The 24,424-nt window shown below is 40.7% G+C and overlaps 1 protein-coding gene across 2 annotated transcripts in view; it reads right to left on the reverse strand.

Annotated features, from left to right (window-relative positions):
* Positions 1-754: 754 nt before the first annotated feature.
* plekhm3 (pleckstrin homology domain containing, family M, member 3) overlaps positions 755-24,424 on the reverse strand; it is a 42,829-nt gene continuing 19,159 nt past the window's right edge. For both annotated transcript variants that reach the window (XM_053496916.1, XM_053496915.1), the window contains exons 5-9: positions 21,603-21,748; positions 19,686-19,879; positions 13,899-13,962; positions 6,743-6,900; positions 755-4,227 (exon numbers count right to left, since the gene is read on the reverse strand). In XM_053496916.1, coding sequence (XP_053352891.1) covers positions 4,062-4,227; positions 6,743-6,900; positions 13,899-13,962; positions 19,686-19,879; positions 21,603-21,748 — 728 coding nt within the window. In that variant the 3' untranslated portion in view covers positions 755-4,061. The remainder of the gene's footprint in view (positions 4,228-6,742; positions 6,901-13,898; positions 13,963-19,685; positions 19,880-21,602; positions 21,749-24,424) is intronic.

Raw genomic sequence — 24,424 nt, forward strand, 5'->3', positions numbered from 1 at the left:
ACAAACGGTTTTCTTATGTTCTTATTTCTTATGACACATTTGTTTGGTAACAGGCTTGAGAGTTCTCATCACATTTGCCATGCATCTTTACTACATGTTTAAGTGCATGTTTAACTACATATTCATGATATTTTTTTTCTTAGTTGAAGGTTCAGCAGAGTCCTTACAAGTTTTAATGTGTCAGACAGGTCTCAACCCAATTTATATGTCTTTAGTTGTTTTCAAGTGCAGCCTGGTAATTTGACTCTTCTGAAGTGGTGACTTTTTTTTGGCGAGGCAGTGTAAATACGTGAATAAAACAGGACTTGGAATCAACCTCATTTCTCAGGATGAATAAATCCATAAATTACACATACACACACACACATATATATATATATATATATAATAATGGTGGAACTGCAGCTGTCTCACAATGCATCAATGTACAAAAAATAAATAAAAATTATAAGCCTCATGCTGTGGTCTCGGACAAGTCAAAAACCCAACACAAGCTTGTGGTTTTTAATTTGGGATTAGTGAATGAGTCAGGCTTTGGACGCTTTTCTTGCAAGGGTAGTTTATAAGCCCTGGACGTAGGCAGTGATGCATTTGTTCCATCCAGATACCAAACTCACCTTGGACCAGAATCAGGAAAGAAACTAAAAATCAGACCCAGTTGTAGTTATTCCACCAAGCCTGAATTTTAGCCAGGCTACACTTAAAACTCGTCACATTAAAAAAATAATAATAATAACCCAGACTTGTTAGGTAACTTACTTTAATGGTATCAGTGAGAAAAAGAAAACAAAAGGAGCCAAAACAGAAAGATTTAGATTTTTTTTTTTTTTTTTACACATTTGCATAAGAGGTCGTCTGTGGTGTAAAGTTTTTTTTTTTTTTGGATGACAGAGCAGGAAGAAAACGCAGAATCAGGCCCAGACACAGCAAACATAAATAGAACATAAATACAATAAATACTGCTTAAATCAACTGCTGATATGGATCACTGAATTATATACAACAAAGCACAGCAGGGTGGATAAAACCAGTAGGAGATCCTGTTTCACCTGTAATAATGGTGTACAAAAAGGTTTTGTTGTACCGAAAGGAATAAAAGTTACGTACATCACTAATCTCATTTTTTTTTACCTTCTCTCTCTCTCTCATCACTGTTTTCAGTGTGTTTAAAATCCCTGAAGAAATCTTTACAACAGTGCTACATTTACAACAAGTTAAGTACCAGACTAACAAATAATACTAGAGGTCTATGTCTACAGGTAAACCCTGACATCTCAGGTCAGTCTAGGAAAGTAATTGTGAAACATCTTCAAGTTAGGCTAAGGTCAAGCGTTTATGGTTAGAAATGGAAAAAAAATACTTCTAATGGTTTTTAGAAGCTCACATTTTAGATGAGCAACAAATTAAAAGGGAAAAACAACAACAAACAGTCTGGCTGATCATCTTTATCCTATCATGACTATTTCCAACCTGATGGGAGTGGTCTCTTCCATACTGACCCCGCCTACTTTACAGGTCACGAGGACTCACTGAATGTTTTGTTCAGATGAAGAATGTAAATCATGCTCATTAGACCTTAACTCAACTGGACACCTATGAGAGATTTTGGAGTGACGTGTTAGAAGTGACATCATCATCATCATCATCACAAACTGATGGAAAAACTTGGTTCTAAACACTCCAGTACAGTTCTAGAGAATTTGCTTACCAAGACATTTCATTTTGTTTTTCCCTCTAATTTGCTACACATCTGGCTAAACTTTTCTTCGACTAACTAGTGCAACTCTGCTAAATCGATATATTCACAACAAACAATCTGTCAATCTTAACACATTAAATGGGATACCATAAAAGTGCCAGAACAGGCTTTGTGATGTGGCAGATAATCATACTGCCAGTGATTTGTGCAAACTTGCTGAGAAACTCCCCAATTTCAGCAAAAGACATGGATCTACCAAGCAAAAGCACTGTACAATCAATAGTTTGTACAGTTTTCTTTCCGAACTACCGATTAGATGATGAAAACCCATTAGTCTCCAAACAAACTGCATTACTGTCTTACTAATGTACAAGAACAGATGATTATCAACAGGCAGATGGATGCTTAGGCTTTTAGTTTAAGGCAGGCAAAGTGTGTACGAGAAAGAGGTTTAATTAATACAGTCAAATTTAGAGCAATTACTAACAAGTGGCACAATAAATCTTCAGGTTTTCCAGTAACCACATGCATCCGTCCGTATTCCTTTGACTGTATTAAAAGTCAACAGAACTTAGTCTAGGTGCAAATGTCAAAGAAAAAGAAGGAGCTGCTCTCAGTGAAACACATGATGTAAACAGGTTTTCCAATACAATAAATAAAACAAAAATACGAAACATAATTCAACATTATAACAAGAAAAAAACTTCGTAATTCCTGTAGACTTCATCTATGCATCATGGCTGCACACAAATCAGAACAATAAATAGTTTTATCCATTACAGAATCTGCGGGAAAAAAACAAAAACAAATTGCTGGTACGGTGTCTGGAGAGAAGCAGCTAAATGCTGATCCTGACTTTGCCTCTATGTTTGCAAAAAAGAAAAAAAAAATTATGAGAATAAAAAGTTTGGGGATTTCTTAAGCACATGAAAGTGGTGACTTAGGCTATTTAATTTGCATAGGGGGGATAAAAAACAACAAGAATTTCAGGCAAACAAAGCATGTCGTCATTGTGCATTGTCTAAGCATTGTCCCTTTGGAAAACGAGATGAGAACCAGTAGGTCAAATAAGGCAGCAAAAAAAATGAAGAAGCAAAATGAGCGATATTATTGCCAGTGCTTAGTTCAAGTAGCCGGAAAATGGAGTGTGAACGCACACCCAGTGAGACAAGCGACTGATACGGATCCAATCCTGCGGCAGGGGGCTGACGAAGTGAGTAACGAGCCCGTCAGCAGGCGGGTTTTCCCTGCGATCCCTGTTGAACTGGGTCTACCAAGGCTAAACAAAGCCTCAGCTCTATGGACTATAATTTGGGACCTTGTGGCCGAGGAAAGTTTGTAATCAAAAAGCCAGCGGCTGGCAAAGGGACCGTAGCTCAGCTGCATATAGGCAGTGGCGATAAACTTCAGTTCCAGCTGTACAGGATGAGAAGCCAACCTCTCTGAAGGCTGGCTTTGACTAGAATGAGCCAAGAACGTCACAGGAGTCCAAACCATTGTGCATGTTTTGGGTGCATGACATTATGATCCTCTCTAAAAACAAAAAACGAACAAAAAAACCCCCACACACACAAACACACACAGGGGCTTCCCCTAAGGCTTAGTTCTCTCTCCAGTAGTAGTTATGGCACCAAGCTTTCTCCAATGTATATAACCAAACCAGTGTAAGAAAACAAGTAAATACCCCTTTTCTTTACTGAATAGACTGATCACAGAAGTTGTGCAGGAACGCAGAGAGGAAGACAGTCAAGTGTAATGTGGATGTTCATGCTGAGTCTATAGGTTGAATAATAACTTCGAAGACTTTTCTCCTAGATGTGATTTCCGACATCCGATTGTAGCGTGGCCATTAATGGATTAGATGCTCCGTTGTACGGAGAAAATGATTTGGCCCTGGATTTCCAGAGACTGCATTATTTTGCGTCAGACTGCTAGAGTGTGTTTACACGCTAGTATGAGAGAGTACTCCACTCGGTTCCGCATTTGCCGGTTGGCCCGGCTGTCATTTGGTAGATGAAAGGAGAGGGCAAATTGGTATCATTATGAAAGCTCTCCTCTTCAGGGACTGAAGTATTGTCTGTGTCCCCCCGCTCTCTCAGGTGAGAGGAGGAGAGAAGGAGGAGAGGAGGAGAGAGAGAGAGAGAGACAGAGAAAAAAAACAAACAACTAAACAAACAAAAAAAAACAAAAAAACAATAAGACCCTTCTGTTCCTTGTCGACAAACACAGAGCTCTTCTACATGGCCCACAGAGTGGATGTACACATGCAGAGACTCAGCAGCAGTTGGCTGTTGGTTAGTAAAGCAGGCCTGCTCGAGCAGCCCAGCTGGGAGGCAGCCTCCCTCGCTCTCAAAGCTTTGGCTCAGGTGTCCAGATCGAAGCAGCAGTCGTCGTCGGGGCTCTCGCTGTGGTTGTGCTTCTTCCAGAACGAAGAGGGTTTCTTGTGCAGCTCTCGACGAACGCAGCGTGGACAAGGCTGGGCACGCATTCGACACTCGGTGTGGAACACTGCGCCGCATCCCTCGCACCTGAAGAAAGATAAACACAGGGAGCGGTGAACACCTGACTGCACATAATACCCTTGTATAGTAATTAAACAGTGCTGTTGTGCCAGGTATAAGGGACATTAACGTAACTGTTTATTTCAGCAACCACATAGATCATCCCACTTCTCAATATAAGTAGCCACGCCCATTTTCTCGAAATGCAATTTCCCTGGTTGATTCAGATTTCTGATTGAGTCTGATTTGCTCGTTCCATTTTTTTTGGGGGGAAATCAACAGCACAAAATTTTTTTTAACTTAACTGTATGTTTATAATAAACAACGTTAACATTTACTCCAAAACCGCACAAGTTTACAGGACTTTAACTCACTCAATCTAATCTCAAAATAAAAGTGTTCAAGGTCACTCTACCGAAGAGAAACTTTTAATTGTATTTACATGAATTGACGGCTACCAAATAAGGAAGGTGAAGGCCATTGTGTGCTTTCTTTGAGACACATGACACCTACACCATGCATTGTTAGGGGGTAGGAGGACAGCGTTATCCACATGAGTGGACTGGTTAGTCTTGCTTGCTTGCTTGCTTTCAGTTGTGCTACTCAGGAGTGGGTACACGATCAGCATAGGATCAGCTATGTGATTCCAGTCAATTGCCGATCGATCTTATTGTTTGTTTCAGTACTGAGGATTTTAAAAAATGCTCCTCAGAGTTGCTACAGGGAGCAAACAGGTTAAAGTCTTTTGATAGATCTACGCGTTCTGATAATGCACCACAGTTTACTGTAAAGCCCCTTGACCCGAGATCATAGAGTATTCAAATAGCAGGTGGATGTGTGGTTTATCAAAACAGCATACAGGAGATGCAGGTGTTTATGAGTTTACAACAGGGTGTGCAGACACCTCCGGCTGCAATCACCTTTAATGCCTTAACACCGTCTCTGAATAGTGACAGCCTGCTATCGCGCATCTACCTGTTATAAAGCAGCCATAAAGCCCAGGTTAACGTCACATTTACTGCACACAACAAACAGAACCAAACAGGTCTGTAAAAAAAACAAGCGCATACACATGGAGTCAGTAGTGGTGCTAACGGCTACAGATAACCGTTATGGGTAACTGGCGTAAGCTTTTTTTTTTTTAACAGACCATGGTGCTGATTTGTTCATGGTGTGGGTCTAGGACCATGAGCCCTCTTACTCTGGTGAAACCCAAAAACAGCACAATGCCATTTGTAATCGTAAGACTTTAGCTTTGAGTAACTTGGTCTGCAAGGGTTTTGCAAGACTAGCAAAAGTTTTTGAATAAATTTTAACTTGATAAACAAGCGAGGTCTTGAAATACAAGTACAGTGAAACCTCGGATTACCAGCTTAATTCATTCCGGAAGCTCGTTGTTAAAACAAGAAGCACATGCGTGAAACATGATACTCGGTGCTCGTAAACTAAGACAATGCTCGTTTTTTAAATAAAAAAATATTAAAAAATTGTTGCTCGTCTTGCGAAACACTTACTTCATTTCCAATCGTAGTGACTGTTCTTTAGTAATTGTACTGCAACAACAGAATTTAAAAAGGCTGTAGCAGTGCGGGACAGTTAAACGCCACATTTCCGCAAAATCTTCAAAAGGAGGCAACACCAAGTGTCATTAGAGAGGTTCCCTGTTAAAGTCACGCAAAACACTAAAAAACGATTTAAGTGACCAGACACAAAAGCAGTGATTCTGTTAGTCTGCGTGTGTGTGAAAAAGTCGTCCAACCCAATAACCCCCCCCTCCTCCTCTCCATCACACCAGCCACGATTCTTTTCAAAGATAAAAGTGCAGGTTAATTTCATTATTTGTACTTTATATTTTGTGTTAATCATTTTTTAATTAATATTTTTGGGTTGTGGAACGAATCATCTGAGTTTACATCTTCGGTATAAATTATTAGTTTAGATACAATATTAACAATTGGGCTGAACAATTAGTATAGATACAATATTGGTGGATGAAATTAACTAGTCTTTTTTTTTAATAAATATTTCCATAGGAGTGCACAATTAAGAAACGAATGAAGAAAATTCCCAGCATGTGTGCACTGATGAGACAGTTGCACCAAATGAGTGAGGAATGTCACACCAATGGTGTGAAGTGCAGCATGTATCTTATCAGTAGTTAGCCATAAAGTGTGCTGTGAGAGGAAAGGCGCTGTGGGGATTAACTGCATGTCCCTTCATTGCTCTGGAGACTAAGCACACCTTCATACCGCTGTCCCCTGGGTGTGACTAACACATGACAGAATCTGCCTGACTGTCCCGGACCGTGAGGTGCATTCCGCTGCACTGCTGTGGCAGGACGTCAGAAGTGTATTGTCACTAATATATTAAACATCCAATAAGGAGATGAGACTGAGCAGGAACCCTGCATTAGACGTTATTAATAAAATTCCAGTAGCTACAATAATATTACTGGATTATTCATATAATTTCATATAATTCATAATTTCTTACTAATTATGTTGTTGGAGCATCTTATTAAAGGAGAAGAGGAAGAACTAACCTCTTGGTGGCATTCTCCTGGAAAGGGTAGAGGATCTGGCCGTTGTGGCAGAGCTCACAGATGAAGCCCTTCTCCCGACACAGACTGCAGCTGTACACGTGGGAACTGGCAAACTTGATCACTTTAGAGAGGAAAGGAGCCAACTTCCCATCTATTACCTGCACAGGATGGAGGAAAGGGCAACACCAAATCGTGAGGAATAGAGAGAGGAAACATGCTACAGAAATTAACACCTATAAAAATGGGACCCAGTATGTGCAAAACTACAAGCAGCAGAACACTGCAATGATGAGATGTCCCTCACAAAAAGAAGACCAACTTATTGAAAATATCAGTCATGTGTAATGATATGGATTTTCAGTGGAAAGACAAACACTTCTTAAAAACAGAGCCCAATGGGAAGCAAGACAAAGCAGCCAGAGTTCACATCAGGAATCCAGATCAAAACTAATGAATGCTCGTGAGGTTGGAGGGGCGGACAAGGGGGTTAACCAGGGCTCGTGGGTGGGTGGGAGAGTGGGCTAATTCCTTTTGGAAGACCTTTTGCAAAAAATAATATGTGAATGCCATTTACCGGCCGGAGTAGTTAAAAATCGGCATTGGGCTTTGAAAGCGCAAGTCTGAAGAAGGTGTATTGTAGCTGCTGAATGGGCCAGGGGAAGGGGCCCGGACCTCCAGTGCATATTCACCAAGGGGGAAGAGACAAGTGGCTACACCTGGCAGCGCTGTGGCACACCAATTAAAGGGCCTGCCAGCATTCTTCGGCCCTTACACAAGAAGCAAGCCAAAGAATGGTGGGACGGAGATGAGAACGGAGGAGAAGGGAGGGGGGTGAGGGGCTAGAAAGTTGGGGAGGTGGGGAGAGAGGAAGGAAAGAGAATAAAAGGAGGGACCACCGCAGTCTCCCACGAAGCACGAGCATGCACACACACTCATACGCACACACACCCTGAGCGACGTTAAAAAGGGTTTGTGTGGGCGCGGGGGAGGTTGGGCACTGCAGTTGTGGGTACGAGACGAGAACCAAGGGAAAGCACAGCAAGTGCTCGGGCAGTTCTTTACTCAACAAAGTGATTCACTGTGGTAGTGCCTTGTTCCTGTCCAGTGGGACTAATTAAATGATGTATGTGTCATTTCAAAAAAAAAAAAAAAAAAAAAATAGGAGGGGGACCCAGCAGATTGCAGAAATCGAATTTAAATAGAGATAATCGGAAACTTCTTTCAATCAAAGGGAAAACCACCAAGATTGTAATCAACTACCTACAATCATATCTGTTTTCAAATCAGCTGCTCCATCGTGGTGGCCAAAGGCATTACCTTAAATAAATAATAAATCAAAACCTAAAAGTGTAGAGGGGTGAAACCACCAGCGTGCTGCATTCCTACAAGCAACAGGAGTGCACCTAACCATCCATTCATCAAGCAGCTTTCATCTTAAACTCGGTTCTCTCCATTGCTGAGAGGTAGCAAACCGTACACCCAAGTCAGTCTTTCCCTACAGGACACGGGCAGAGAATTACACTTCCGCGAGTCAGGGGAACTGCCTCGGCCCAGTAATCAAAGAGACGAGGGCTAGCACACTCGCAGTCACCCAATGATATATATGGCCCCTAATCAGTGCTGACAGAAAAAGTAATTAAACATCTCAATAATTTAGCGAGGGCTGAGAAGCGGGCGCGCCCTCTCAGGGAGCTCTGCACCTGGGCCGGCGCTAGTGTAGAGAAACAAGGGAGCTGTTAATACACTCAATATGACTTTCGGATAGAGTCCCGAGGCCAAGAAAATGTCCCTAAAGTGTTCTAGAAAATCAAAAGCCCCGTAACTCAATGATTTATGTTTCCAGACAAGGCCAAATATTTCAAGTTTGTCACATCTCCGCAATAAAAATTAACTGCCAGCACGGGTGCTGGCTGCCGTTCCAGTCTTGCGAGCTCCCGCCCCCCCCACCCTTCAGCTCTGTCCCGCGTGTGCTTTGTTGTCCGGTGCCTAATCCCCTAAAAACTGCTGTTTAACGCGCTCTACTTTATCCCCTCCTCATCCCGGGCCCTAATGTCCTCGCCTGCTCCATTAACCGGCAGAGAAAGGGCCAGGATTAGACAGATAAAAAGAGGGTGAGTTCTGTTTGGATAACACCCTCCCTGCCAGGTCCTGGCAAAACAGGATTATCACCAGCGAGCCAGCATGTCAGTAAGTGTGGGCAAGGGAAGGAAGGGGAGAAAAGAGGAAGTGTACATGTGGGTACACGAGACAAGCTTGTGTCTGGAGGACAAAAATTAACGAAAGCATGGACAGAGGGGTGAGTGCATATATCGGGGAAACATTTGATCACAGTCAACCACGCAAGGCATGTGTCATGATATATCATAACAGAAAAGATCCAAGGCCCAACTGCTGAAGAGCATTATCAAAACCATACAGTCTGGCCTTCACGCTCGAGCTGACATGGGACCACCTGGGTTTAAAAAAAAAAAAAAAAAATATATATATATATATATATATATATATATATATATATATTATTATATCCCTTATATATATATATATATATATATATATATATATATATATATATATATATATATATACACCTTTTTTTTTTTTACTGAAAATAGTGCCATTTTATTAATCATGTAACTGAACTCAGTGGCCATAGATACACCTACCACAGATGCATGAATTTTAGCCCGCACTGCCCTCCATCTGCTTATATACAGTACACGGACCACCACTGAGCACAGTGTTTTAGCAGTTGCACATTAGAATGCACAGCAGTGTTACATAGTACATCAGTCACTCCAACACTGCCACACAGACTGGCTGGCTCTTTGTGCACAGCGACAAATGGGCTACAGTCACTAACTATACACCTACACAGTGCAGTTATGTAGTAAATAAACGAATGACTGGATGTGCAGAAGCCAAAGTGTCATCACAATTGGAAGTAAATCCAACTTGGGGATGGAAAAAGTGAAATATTGCAGGATCCTAACTGCTGAGAGAAAGAAAAGAATACTAGGAGGCACACCCAGACGTCCACGAGAGATTCTGTAACTTTGTTCATATGTCAATGATGCCCCAAAGCCATTGAATGCCTCTTTGTGTCTCTCCAATAGTTTATAGGTCGTTGGCAAGGCTAACACAGTTACATCTAGTATAATGCATACAAAACAATTAGCATTTATATGGCACTCTTCATGTGGGCCATCTTTGGGCACTCTTTAAACTCTTAGTTATAAAGCTCAACAAAAGCCAGTGTCTAAACAAGACCTGTATCTGGGCAAGCCTTAGGCAAACAAGTATGGCCAAAGGACTTGATTTTTTTTTTTTTTAACAAAGAAAGCACAAAACTGGTAGTTGTTTACTAGAACTGAATGGAGCAAGTACATTTTGGGTCTGCAGGGTTTCTGGTATCTACCTATTTAGCATTTAGTCACATCGAAATGCAGAGTGTACATTCCCGAGCCGCAAAAGGACCTGGCAGTAGGCAGCTATGCTAAAATGAAATGGCTCCTTAATAAGGTAAGCCAATTAGCATGCTGAAAGAGAAAGTGATAGGATAAGAATGAGAATTGTCCTCAAAGTCTCACGAAGGAAAGTGCAGGAAATAATGACCTCCAATAAATAATATAATAATATATAGCGCATTTCCAAAAAGTATAAAGTCAAGGAATTTTTTTTTTGCAGTTTAAGGGAAACCCTCATATATTCCAGTTTCATTACTCCTAAAGTGGAATATTTCAAGGATTTAATGTTTTAGTTTTGTTACAGCATATGAACACAAAAAAATCAGTATCTCAGAATAATTGAAGTTTGAGTAAATGACTATTTATACAATATAAATACTGTGTATCCCTGTGTAGTTCAGTATGCACGACCATGGGAAAGACTGCTGACTTGACAGTTGTCCGGAAGATGATTATAAGCCACAGAAGGTCATCACTAAAAGGCCTGACTGTTTGCAGAGCGCTGTATCACAAAAGATGACTGGAAGGAGAAAAGTGTGGTAGGCAAGCAAAGCCAATTCAAGAACTTGTGAGAACTTCTTCCAAGTGAGGTTGGAGTCTGTGCATTAAGAGCCACCATGCACACACATCTTTAGGAAATGGGCTACAACTGTTGCATTCCCAATATCAACCTACAACTGAAACAGAGACAACATTAACCAGCAGCTTACCTGAGAGAGAAGAAAAAGAACAGGACCTTTGCTTAGAGGTCCAAAGTCCTCTTTTCAGGTGAAAAGAAATTTAGCATTTCATTTAGAAGTCAAGGTCCCAGTGTTTAGAAGAAGGCATGAAGGGGCACAGAATCCAAGGTGCTTAAAGGCCAGCGTGAGGTTTCCACAGTCGGCAATGATTTGGGGAGCAATGTCATCTGCTGGTGTTTTATCAAGTCCAAAGTCAACACAGTCGTCTACCAGGAGATTTAAAAGCACTTGGTGCTTCCTTCTGCTGACAACCTTCATGGAGATGTAGATTTCCTTTTCCCGCAAAACTTGGCACTGGCTCACAGTGCCAAAACTAACACTAGCTTTTTTTTTTCTGACCATAATATTACTACTCTTGATCAGCAACCCAACTCGCCAGAACTGAACCTCAGGGAATCTATGGAGGATAACGCTTCAGCAGTGCCAGAGGCTGAGCCAATCTGTGCCATCTTACACTGATACATAATTTGTGTTATGAGTTATGAGTGCATAAACAAATATAATACTTTTAAACATTTATGTATTGTAAATCCTTTTTTAAAATCGATCTTAGGAAATATGGAGGTCCAGGTTTTCTGTTTTTTTAAGAGCAATAAGCCACAATCACTGAAATTAAAACAAAAAAAAGATTTAAAATGTTTCACTTTACTGAATGGATCTTGAATACATAAGTTTAATTGTTTTTAATGAACGCTGATATACAGAAGTGTATAGATTAGTAAAAGACAACTTATGTTCTTTCCGATATTTTATCAACAACCACTAAGAAAAACACCACTTGCTTTATACTTATTACTTACTCTTATGCTCCTCCCTCCCTGTAAGAATGTTCTAGATGTGAGATTACACCATTTAAAAAAGGTACTATTTATCAAATTTCTCCTTTTTTCACATGTCCGAGATGAACAGGAATGAAAGACAAATTCAAAATAAAGGGTGAAAGGATGCACAAGAGAAGAAATACTAAGTGTGGTAGTGTCAGGGAGTGGACTGGGAAGAATGAAGGCCTGTCACACTTTGTTTTTCTGCCTGTTGCTTCTGAATGCCACTAATTAGTTAGCTGGGTGGGAGGGAACACGGGGTGAAGAAGGAGCAGGCAAAGGGACTCTACCCTCCTGCTAGGAGAGAGAGGAAAAAGAAAAAAAAAAGAGAATGAACACAGTCAAAGTAACAGTTAAGAGGAGGGGCAGGAGGAGTTTCTGAGAAAGAGTGACAAAAATCCACATGAACAATAGTTCTTCATCTGTTTAAAATCACTCCGATTAGAGATTCCAACCTAACTGTTTACATGAGAGCTGATCCAATAAGATGTGTGTTTACATGGCCAAAGCAATTAATTAGAATATAACTTTTTTTGTGACATGCAGAAAGTGGTTATACTCACTGTGAAGCATTTAATCTGATAGTAATATAACAGCATAAGTAGTAGAATTATTATCCAACTTTGAAGTTAGGCTTTTCATTTTTTCTGACAATTTTCACCTTCTGTCTTATGACTTATCACAAGATTCTGGTGTCATCTGTGATTGTTTAGATGCTTTACTACATCTGAAATGGTAAGCGAGTCAGTGCTCCTTCTTCATCCAGAGACCCAGTAGATGAAATTTTAAAGTAAAGACTGGTGGGAGGTGGTAGTTCTCTAGGGTTTTCCTGATTTAACAATCAGGAAGGGAAGCTATATTATCCTCTTGCAAACTCATGACATGAACTAATGTTAACCCATGTGGAGCAAACATGCAGTGAGAATTTATTTATTCCAACAAAAGATAAAAGATCTGATCAAGTGTTTCCAATGATTAATAATTACCTACTGATTGGATTATAAAATGATTATACTACCTCCCCTTTTTCCATTTGAACCACAAACGGATGTTAAGGTTTTTAAATACTTTTGGCTATACAGTCTACAACAATCATTTAATGGTGCACTTGGAGGATTTTGGCATTAATGTGAACACTGGAGTGATTTGTTCTCTTCTTGACCCTACCTCCCATCTATTTCCATTTTTATAAAAGTCACCTTCCTATAGCTTTCTGTCTTATCGTTAAATTTTTGTGCTTTCAATTTCAAAATCTATACTATAGATTTTAATCTATAGATTAAAATACTTTTAATCCATAAATGAAGTACTGATGCTATAAATAGTTAACTTAACTATTTTTAGTTACTAAATAGTTAACACTAACTAAATCAAAAACAGGCAATATTTATCTGTAAAGCCTGAAATATGGTATTACACATTACTACGCTCAGACCTGTTTGCTATATTTGTAGGTCAGACCTCATGGGGGCAAAATCCCCGTTTTTTTTGTCATAAATTGAAGCAGAGTGGGAATTTAAACTAAATAATTTGACCTTTTAAAAAAAATACACTTAGTAATATTAAACATTTGCCTCAGTGGTAAAATGCTCATCCTATCATCTGGAGATCCTGAGTTCGATTCCCGGGTGATGCTAGAAAGAGCTGATTGGCCGAGCTCTCTCAGAGAGGAGGGATGAGAGGTACTTCGTGCTCCCACATTAATTACGTCTCTACAGCCAATCAGGGACGTCTGTGAGCTCATGCATGCAGAAGGAGAAAGAGCGGATAGCGCTATCCTCTAAGTGTGTTACGCCCCCCAATGGTACGTGAGCGAGCAGTTTGAAAAGATGCGGTCGGCTGGCGTCACGTGGTTCGGAGGAAACATAGTGATAGTCTTCGGCCCTCCCGACTGAGTGGTGGGAGTAGCCTTAATGTGGGAGCCCCCTAATGATGGGGAAAAATTGGACACAACTAAATTAGGGGAAGGGGGAGGAATTGGACATGATTTGTAACTTTGGAGGCATGAATGCACCTTTAAAGCAATTCTGCACTATAAGAACTACAGCACAGGTGAGCTAAACAAATAATCAGAATGGCTGTGTGTGTGTGCATAAATGTTTGTGTTTAATGTACAGTAATTCCTTCTCACCTGCTGGAGGTCGGCCAGTGAGTACAGATGAATGTGCTGTAACAGATATTCCCTTGGAAAAATCCTGCACAGACAGAGCACAGAAAAAAAATTATTTTAAAAAATCAGATAAATCTCTACACAATGCATCACTATCACCAAGAAAGTGTATTCTAAGTGCAGTTGTATACTGTATTATTATTATACTGGCCTTACACAGTCACATCACACTGCACTAGGATTAAAAGGATGGATGGACTTATACACCCATCCCTATCCCCATCCCATAACAAACTCTATCCCATCATTATGCTCCTGTATCCATGACAACATGAGCCCAAATGACTGGGGAAATAGGGGTTAATTTAATTGAATTGGAAAAAGCCTGTGAAATAGCCATTTAAAAGCACTCTCCCTTATTACAGGTGAAGTGGGGCAGCTCACTCCTCTCACTCCCCTCTCTCTTTCTGCCTCTATCTCTTTCTCTGTCTGGCTCGCTATTATGGCCCTCTTCACCCCTCTCCTCCCTTGAGCGTACTCTGCTCTCCTCGTTCGGTCTCTCTCTCTCGCTCTCCCCATCGCTCGCCTACGCCTGCTCACATTACAAATCAAGAGCCCGCAGTGGCATCCGGGGGGAAAAAAAAAACATATGGAAGAGAGTGAGGAGGTGAGGGAGAGATGAATAAAAAGGATCGATAGAGATGAAGGGTGAATTAGAGGGAGAATAAAATGAAATGAGATGAGTTGACATGGAAGGTTGGAGAGATAAGACAGAGTGACAGGACAGAGTAAAATGAGCAAGCTTCAACTGGGTAGAGAGTAGTTGGACACTGCGAAAATCTGAAGCGCAAAAGAAAGAGAAACAACAACAACAAAGCGCTTAACAGCAATCAACCAACTAGAGCAGCATTTGCTAAAGCGCTTAGGTCACATCTCACGTCCCTGATAATGCATGTGATTAACAACACAGCTATTAACATAAAAGTATAAAATACTGGCACCTGGCAACGCAACAGTTTACAATGCAACAGCTCAGCTGGAGAATAAAATGAGCTGAAATATTAAAAAAATAAAAATAAAAATCATATTTAGAATAATTTATGAACACAAAGAGCTGAGAATATTTTATGGGAAGCACAAAACATAATTTTTCTGTAAACAGATTTGTACTGATTCAGCAGGTCAAATGCTACACTTGCACAATCACCTTCAGACTTCTTTTATTATCGCGTAATATAATACAGTTATAAATTCCATAGTAAATCATTCGCCTTTTTATCCTGGTGGCTTTAAAGAAATAAAGGTTAAAGAGATTCATGCTAAACATTAACTATATTTCTGCTTACACTAATATGACAATTAATTCAATGGCCATTGCTGAGAACTCAGGACAATAATCTATGCAGTACACCTCCAACCTTGAAGGCGTGGCTTCCTGTCTGTGTGAACACAGCATATGCTGGTCTTTCCTGCTTCAAGAGGCTGGGTAACAGGACTGATTAAGCACAGGTCCTCTGGGAGACAGTAAAGCCTGTCGATGCACCTCAAGCCCTTCAGTCCTTTAGTTAATAGTTCCCCACTTCCACTCTGCGGCCAGGCTCTGTCATTAGCAAGGCTGCTGTACAGATGTTGGGGGGAAAAGAGGGGATTCGTGGCAGAAACTGTGCGTGTGTGTGTGTCTGTGTTTGGGGAGGCATTGGTTGGCAGCGGGCAAAAGGGCTTCTCGACACGGATGGGATGACAGAGGGGACCAGCTGACAAAATGTGAGCAGCAAGGGAGTAATTTAGTGTAAATGGTGGGGAGAGGAATTTGGAATAGCTTAGGATGGATTTGCTGAAACAAGACCGGGCGCATACATGGGATTTAAACTGTGAGGAGAGCCTTGGTGGGTTTCTAGACACTTAAGGATTAAATTAACAATTAAATCAGTTTGTACTAATTAGGTTAATCATAAACATATGGCTACAATATGCAATATAAGCAGCACATCTGGAAATCTCAAATGCGAATTCAGAAGGGTATTGTATTATTCTTTTTCGTGAAGAGTATTGCATCATCATTTTTTTTTTCGTGAAGGGCATTGCATCATTGACTTTTTGCAAAATAGCACTGATGTCTGGTATCCTATCATATATCAAACATAAATTATTAGGTAATTACACACATTTCTGCCATCACTGCTCCCAGAGTATACTGTTCATCATAAAGACAGAAGGATTTATATATTATAGGATTATAATGCTAAGAATTTCTTTTGCAAAAGCATATGACTCAGCAGTAAATAGCTACTGAAGACGAAGCAGGGCAAGCAGTCCATTTGCTTTCATTCAGTCCTCTGGTGCGGGTCACATTAGCCTCAGCTGCTGTTCCTGAAGTAATCTCAGTCTAAACTGAGGCCTTAAGGAAAAGAGTGTTTGTTTAGATGAGGATGAATTTTCGCTTTTATGTTTTTGGGGAGGTGTATTGGTCATAAGAAACAAAGGCAGCAGTGTACTACTAAGATAAAGAAGAGGTTTAAAAGCTGGTTCGTTACTGTATGTTAAAAGGCAGTGAAGGCATTTCTGAAGGAAAGACAAGTTTGTAAACCTGAAGTCAGAAAGGGACCCACATTAAAGGGAAGAGTAAAGTATTTGTGCTGAGAGAGTATAGATTCTGCTCATACTCCCAATGCAGGAGCACAGCGAGCAATGATGAGGACAGTGTCTATGGAAGCCAAACAGTATAAGACAAATTGAGACAAAGAAAAAAAAAATTCTCCTTCCAGCTACACAAATAGACAAATATACTTCCCTGACAGAATGCATAAACTGCCCCTTTATCCAATGTGAGGCATGATGAAATCCTAACCTAATCTCCATACAGGTGCTGTTGGCTGATTTCGCTGATAAGAAACTATGAAGTGTAGAAAAAAAGCCATTCTTGCATATTCTTGTTCTTTATAGATTTCCCCCATCATACCAGTCTATGAAAGCATCAATGAGTTTCTCATTCTCTTTATCTCAATTTTTTTAGGTGTTAATACGTCTTCTCATCTCTCCAGTCAATCTGTCTTCCTCTCACCCACAGAGTAAATATATTTTAGTGTTTGTTGGAGGTCGGTTTCCAGGCGATACTGGGCTTGTTGAAAATCTGTCCGAGACCAAAATCAGCAAGCACGAAGCCTGGGTAGGGTATATGCTACATACTCAGTCTTTGACCATGCACATCAAGCATGGAAGAAAAAAATCAGAGTACTGTACACATTACTTGCCTGTAGTAAGTACACTGGAGGAGTTTTTACTTAACTGGAGAAATAATAACTCACTTCCTACTGATTTTGCCCAAATACAATATTTCATTTGATATGTTTGGTTAAATGTAACCACTGGTTCATGTATATCTCAATGACTCATAGTGAAGTAAGTAAATGCTGTGTACATGGTCCTTTTTTTGTGAATCGTGTAACTGGCAGCACTACACATGGGGACAACACGAGGACACAGTCCCATTTTTATTAGGCGCACTACATAAACAATGCTAGACTAACAATGCTGCCAGAAAAAAGAATATGTACGAATAAGAAAGCTACACGCCAATAAAATGTCAGTGTTCAAAAGTCACTGGATTAAGCAAAGAAAAATAACTAAGGAGATTTAAATTGACTGAAATTGAGTTAAGAACTGTACAACACATTGGTGAAATCTATCAGGGTGGTACTGAACATCAAACTTCATGGAAGAAATGTGAAAAATGACCGCATATTTTCGAACTGCTCTCTCACAAGCCGTTGGGGGCGGCGTAATGCACTCGGAGGACAGCACTATCCACGCCTTCCGCTTGCGTGAGCTCACAGACGGCGCTGATTGGCTGTAGAGCCGTAATTAATGTGGGAGCACTAAGTACCTCACACCCCTCCCCTCTGAGAGGGAGCTCGGACAATCTAGACCTCCGGCTGCGAGAGGTTACAGCATAACCTGGGAATCAAACTTGCGATATCCGGATGACAGGGTGAACACTTTACCACTGCATCACTCGGAGGCCCAGAAAATTGTTTTTATCAGAAAATAAAAGTTTCAATATGATAAGGAGCATAAAAATGGAGCAGTGGAAAAAGGCCACATGGTCTGATGAGTTTACACTGACTCTATTCCAGACAGAGTGATGGTCGGGGTAAGAAGAAAAGTGCATGAAGCGATGCACCCATCACACATAGCGCCCAGTGTACAAAATTCTTGAGGCAGTGTTATGATCTGGGGGTGCTTCAGTTGGTCAGGTCTAAGCTCAGTAATGTTATGTGGCAATAAAATGAAGTCAATGTGATGACCTGAATGTACTGAATGACCAGGTTATTTTATTATTGTACTGAACGACACAGGGGACCTGAAGCCTATCCCATTTTTAGTTTAATAAATAAATATTGGCTCATAATGAGGTCATTTGTTAAATTATTTGGCATTAGCCTAGATAGATTTATTTGAATGCACAATAGTTAAATATCGCGAGTTGTGGTGTGTTAAAATCGTGGGGCCCTAATACAACATGAATTAGAGTTATAATAGGTGTTGAAATTGGTCTGCTTATAGTTTAAAGTATGCTACATTCCTGTGTGTCGGGGCTTGAGCGCTCATGGAGGTGCATTATATCAGACTCGTACGTTTTGACGGCTCTCTCCGCTCTCTCTGCTCCTCAGTGTAAACACTCTCCATCCTCTTCAGAGCCACTGATGGGTGTCTGGGCTAGGCGATGGATGGTGGGGGTAATATTTTAGTGCCACTGCCCTCATCAATCCTGCACTGTTTTGAAATGCACAGCATTAGCCGTTGCCGGCGCACAGCCTGGCCGTAAACACTAGACCTTCGATGCTGCCTCCAAGCCTTGGTCATTACCAGTGTGGCCTGATAAAGTCACCTCCTGCTGGTACAGCTTGGATAGCTTCAGAACTGAGCGATGATGCAGGGTTGGACTTCCAACAGATGCTTGGCTTGACCCGGACCGCGTCCCCCAGCTTTGTTGAGCACCTCGTCAGAACATCAAACAGGCGCCCACAGCCTAGGTCACCGTGGAGTTCAAAGGACCGAATGGGAGCGGCCGACTGGCTCATTCAATAATTCAATGATTCAGGCCGACATATTTGCTCAACAAGAAGAGAAATAGAGAGAGAGACATAGAGATAGAGAGAGAAAGAGAGAAGCAGCGATTTTGAAAATGGTAAACATTCCCCCATTATCGAGTTTTGCTTCTTTTCCGGAGCCTCACATAAAATGCTTGGAGCACTAATCCTTGGATTCCTTCTCCTTTAAGTAAAAGCTGCACACGTTCATAATTCAAGTTTGAAGCCCCAGTGGTGCATGTTGTAACATTTTATCGCAAGAGCTGTGCAGGGTTTCACCTCTCATAGCGTGATATGTGTATGGATAAGTGCAACTACATGCACTCTATACATGACGGTGACCTCGAAAAGGGCAAAAAGTATCTGTCATAGAGACAAGCCTTTTAGTGAAGAGCCCTTTATATAAACATAGTCCCCTTTATATTTCCCCTCACCCAAATACTTTGAAATCCACTTATGCTTCCTTTTCCTCACATGTACATTTAGTGTTACACACCATGCTTCTACTACTGGCCGTATGTGGTGCATTCGAACTTGAAGGGTGTCTCACGCAACCTGTGATGTAATAATTATGTGTTTGTGGAATGTGTTGTCTCATGTACTTAGTTAATCTCGATATAACCCGTTATAACGGACTTCACTTGACCGGCACCAATTTTTTATCCTCTTATTTATGACGGCCCCACCGTTTCACACACGGTTTCTACTGCACGCTCACCTGCGACGTAGATCCTCGGCTACTGTGGCCCGGCAGCTGAATAAGTAAGCCCTGAGAGACTTAAGTTGCTGCCGCAGCTTGAGCACGGCGGCTAGGGGCTCCGAGTGTTCATACAGGCCTGGGTTCAACTGGTGCACATCCAGCAAGGGCTCCTCGTATACAAACTCCAGAAACTCCTTAGCTTGCTTGGACACCTGATAGAAAAAGAGGAAATATTCCATCTATGTTCACAGATGAGATATATGTAATCAATATAACACAAGAGGGAGTGCTGTACTGTTGGATATAGCATGGCGTTGTAGGCATCACAGCCATTCTATATCCAGCAATACAGAACGACCTTCAGTGTGATATTGTTTTTGTACAACTTTTCTACAAAACACCATTTTATTACCAACTAGATGATGATAACCAGTTATTTTGCTCTGCCAATCGATATACTTCCGAAGCTGGTGGAACTAACTAACCGCATCTGGCGGCGCTTTTGACCAACAGTTAGTGCAATTACAAGGGGTTAAGGTAATTTTAAATTGTTACCAATACTATGCAGCCAAAACGTGATAAGAATAAACCATGGAGGTGTTGGACGGTCCTGTAAATCTCAAAGGTTTCTCTTTATATTTTCTCTTTATATTTCCACTTATTTTGCTTTAGAATCAGTTCTATTGACTTCTTGGTTTATGGGTTAAATCTAAAATAGCATTCAATTGAAAGCTCGTGCACTACGTAGAGTGTTCAATCCATCGTTTGTTAGACATCACGCATAGGATATGGAAAGCGCTTTGAAATCGTGTTATGTGCTAGGTAGCTTTATAGCCGTAAATAAAGAACGATGACGGTTAAGATGCATTTCTAAATGTACATGCTAAATGTGCTTCTGTGAATGGGTTTTAATGTGGGTTTTGGCAGGCAGCTGCTCTCTCCGCGAAACTGCGGACCTACTTTCAACCAAGGTGCGATGGACAATTAGTGTAATTAACGGTTATTAGACCGTATATATTAAATATATATATTAAAGCTAGGGATGCACCGAAATTTCGGCCGCCGAAAATTTTCGGCCGAAATAGCATTATCGGTTTCGGTCGAAACGTAAGAAAGCGCCAAAAATAAAAGCCGAAATTGTCGCCATGCCTCTCCCATCCTCCCGTCTCGTTCGCGCTGTCATTACGCATCAAACACGGAGTATGTCGGCGGTTTGGAAGCACTTCAAAGTTTCAGATGAGGACAGCAAAGTTGCAATATGCAACATTTTTTTTATACAAACAAAAAGAAAATATTTTAAACATGTTTTTTAATGAAGCCATTTTCGGTTTCGGTATCGGTTTTCGGCCAAGTGCATCCAAAAATTTCGGTTTCGTTTTTGGCCCAGAATTTTCATTTCGGTGCATCCCTAATTAAAGCCTAATAAAAGCACATAAAAAATGAAACTGAATTGTTGTAAAACGTGCATTGTTGATTGTTTAAATGTCTCGTGTCAAAAAAAATAAAGCTTGCTAAAATTATTCAGTGTAAATCAAAACGGTAAAACTGCAATCACAATACATATCAAAATAATCTTGATGTTATTAAATTTTTTTAATAGTGCAGCGCTATCCAAAGCATCAAATAAAAAAAATAAAAAAAAATCATATGTGCACTTTGCCTGCAAAAAATGGTAAAGATGTATCCCTAGCTCACACCTATATATATATATATTTTTTTATTCATTTATTTATTTTTTTCCCCCATATCCCTTGTCTGTGACAGAGAAGTCTCTACATGCTGCTTTTACAAAATGTATGCGGGACTTGCCAAGTTAATCAGTTAACCAACATAGTGAGACTGACTGCATTTTTCTGTGAAGACTATACTGAAATTCACTCATACTGCGTTATAATTTAGCCTGAGTGTGCACGGCAATTTGAGGACGGCAGGCACCTTATGTCTGCTCGTGTCCCAGTTATGCAGCAGTCGAGCGGGAATAAGGAAGAGGTTGTCCTGGTGGCAGCTCTGGCAATAGTACCATCCGCTGTAGCAGCAAACCTTTGCCTTGCCTCGTGACAAACCCACTGGCCTTTGACATCCTGTTGGAGGGAAAATAAGACTGAGGGTGATTCATAACACAAAGATATATACAGACACACACACTCAACACATACAGATATACAAATACAAGAGATAACCTTGCTGATTAGCTGTTGCAACATCGTGCAGAGGCCAAAGTCATCAAACGAGATAAAGAGCACTAAAGCTCATGTCACCTCCTGATAATCATTAATCAAGGTTGAGCGTGGTTAATATCAAATAGATGAGGTGTTTTTCTGTTAATATGTCCAAGATTATGGCATATACCTTGGTCAGACAGAGGTTAGTAATTGTACTGTGTTTCCGGTAGAGGAAAAAAAAAATCAAGAGATAAAACAAGCTTTGAGTCTTTCAAAATCCCTTCATCATTGATAAAAAGCAAATTGTACAGCCACAACAAAAGCTGACTGAACGCCAAACAGTGTCGAAGACAACCACCATGGAGAAGGCAAGAAGTCCTAAAGCTAAAGCGTGTGATGCTTTGTCTTTCATGCTTCTTTCTTGTCCGTGTTTTCTTCAAAACATTTGGGATCTACAAGAAAGAGATTCATCCCGAAGAACCAAAACAGGTGACTGTATACTTGACAGATGTCCCTTATCCAAGCCATCTCAGGAGATACAGGGTCAGGACAGAGAAGAATAAAAAGAAGAAAAGGAAGAGAGAATGAAAATCGACTGATAGTCGGGTACGCAGACAAACATGGAAGAGTAGGTTTTCATTGAAGCATGGTGTCGGGAGCCGACTTCACAGGGAGAGAAAGAGAGAGATAGATGGTAGATAAGATATGGAGGAACAAAAACAAGGAGGAAAACACAGTCTCCAAACAGGGGAGGTCTACTGCCTCAGAATCTTCCCAAAGACGAGACAGTGAGCAAAAACACAACAATTTACTGATTAGTGTGTTATTGTAATGATTGTAAGGGAAGGGGATTTTTTTTTATGTATAGTGCAGAAGGAAGGCACTTCACCGCAAGACAGAAAGCTCAGTCGTACCTTTCCCAGTACTGCAAAAAAGTATCAGCCACACAATTTTTATGACTATTATTGAGACAGAACAAACAAGCAAAAAAAAAAAAAAACATTTCTGATATTCAAATCAGTATTCAACTGCAGAAATACAACTGTATGCCAGAAAAGAAAGCAGCACATTATGTAAGTGGCAAAAAAAAAAAAAAAAGCTACTGGGTTATGCATACAAAACAAAACAAAAACAAAAAATGCAACAGGCAAACTCAGGATGCTTAATTACCTGCAGAGATAGTGGCGCAGACTAAAGCATCCTTAAAACGCTGTCACAAAATACTGACTTAAGTCAATTACAGTCTACTGAGAGTTATATATATATTTTTTTTTTCCGGTAGGCATGCTTGCACTACAGTATTTATTTTGCACAACCCTGGACGTCGGAATTTTGATTGATGAGTTATTTTTAATACCAGCAAAGTTAAGGCAGGAAATCCATTATCAAGGAAAATTACAGGTCATGTAAAAACATTACACATGCGGTGATACGAATAAAAAAATTATCGCAAAGCACTATGTACTGTACAGTAAGTTGACGTTTGGTTAGCTTTTTAAAACAAAATATCTTCATAGCAGGCAGAGTGATCAAGAGGACAAGCTCCCTTTTTTCTAACTTCAAAAATCAAAAATTCTAACTAACATCAAAAGGAAAAACTACTGTTATGCCAGTACAATCTGAATGAGGTGCCAACCGATCACAGAGCACAGGAACACACAATCGTATAACTCTGGAAACGCCAATCAGCCTACACCACATGTCTCTGAACTCTATGAGGAGTGGGAGGACATCCATTAAGTACTGGGAGAAACTGAGCTAAGAAAAGAAGGGATTCAAACCCGCAACCCACAGAGGTGGGAGGTGACCGTATTACCACCGTGCTGCCTGTTCTCTAGCAGATTGCTGTTGTTCCTGTTGTTTCCTGTTGCAGGAAAATATTCAACTTCTGCGTGAGTAAAGGCATTACCACCACCACCACCAACGTGAAGAAACAAGGTGTGGCTCAAGACTTTTTTCACAATTTTTCACAAGATCTTTTCCTGTTAAAATTCTGTCGACCCATACTGACGTAAATTCATACACACTCACACACAGCATATCTATAACTACAAACCATTTCCAGTAAGTTATTTTAAACGTACGCATTCCATAAAAAATAGCCTTAAGCTCAAACAGCTCGCATGAGAATGTACTTTTCCTCTTCCGTTCCTACCCGTCCCTAAACCAATAATGTAATGCATTGCTCTAGCAGCGCTTGAAAATCAGGGATGGTTGTACGGCCCCTTTCACTGCCAATGTAAACCTGAGGTTTTCAGGGGCAGGGACCCCGGACTATAAAAAGGCCGCGTTGCTGTCCCTCTGCTTCGGCTTCACCGCTGATGGGAGCCTGATCGTAGCGCTGAGCCACAGACCGCGCAGCGGGGTGTCGTGTGTCATGGCTGCCCTGTAATCAGCGTACATGTGCAGCACGAACCCGCAAATGCGAACCCTATGCTGAAAATAGCGCATCGCTTGTACAGTACCACTCACTCCGCGTTCACTTGTTGGGAAAAAACTATTATTAAGAAAAGCTTCGCGTAAAGAATGTTCCTGTTGCGCTTTTATGCAACAGGCGAAAGCAAATCCAAAACTGACACAGCGGAGAGTGAAACA

The sequence above is a fragment of the Clarias gariepinus genome, chromosome 5 (genome assembly GCF_024256425.1).
Source record: "Clarias gariepinus isolate MV-2021 ecotype Netherlands chromosome 5, CGAR_prim_01v2, whole genome shotgun sequence".
Lineage (NCBI taxonomy): Eukaryota > Metazoa > Chordata > Actinopteri > Siluriformes > Clariidae > Clarias > Clarias gariepinus.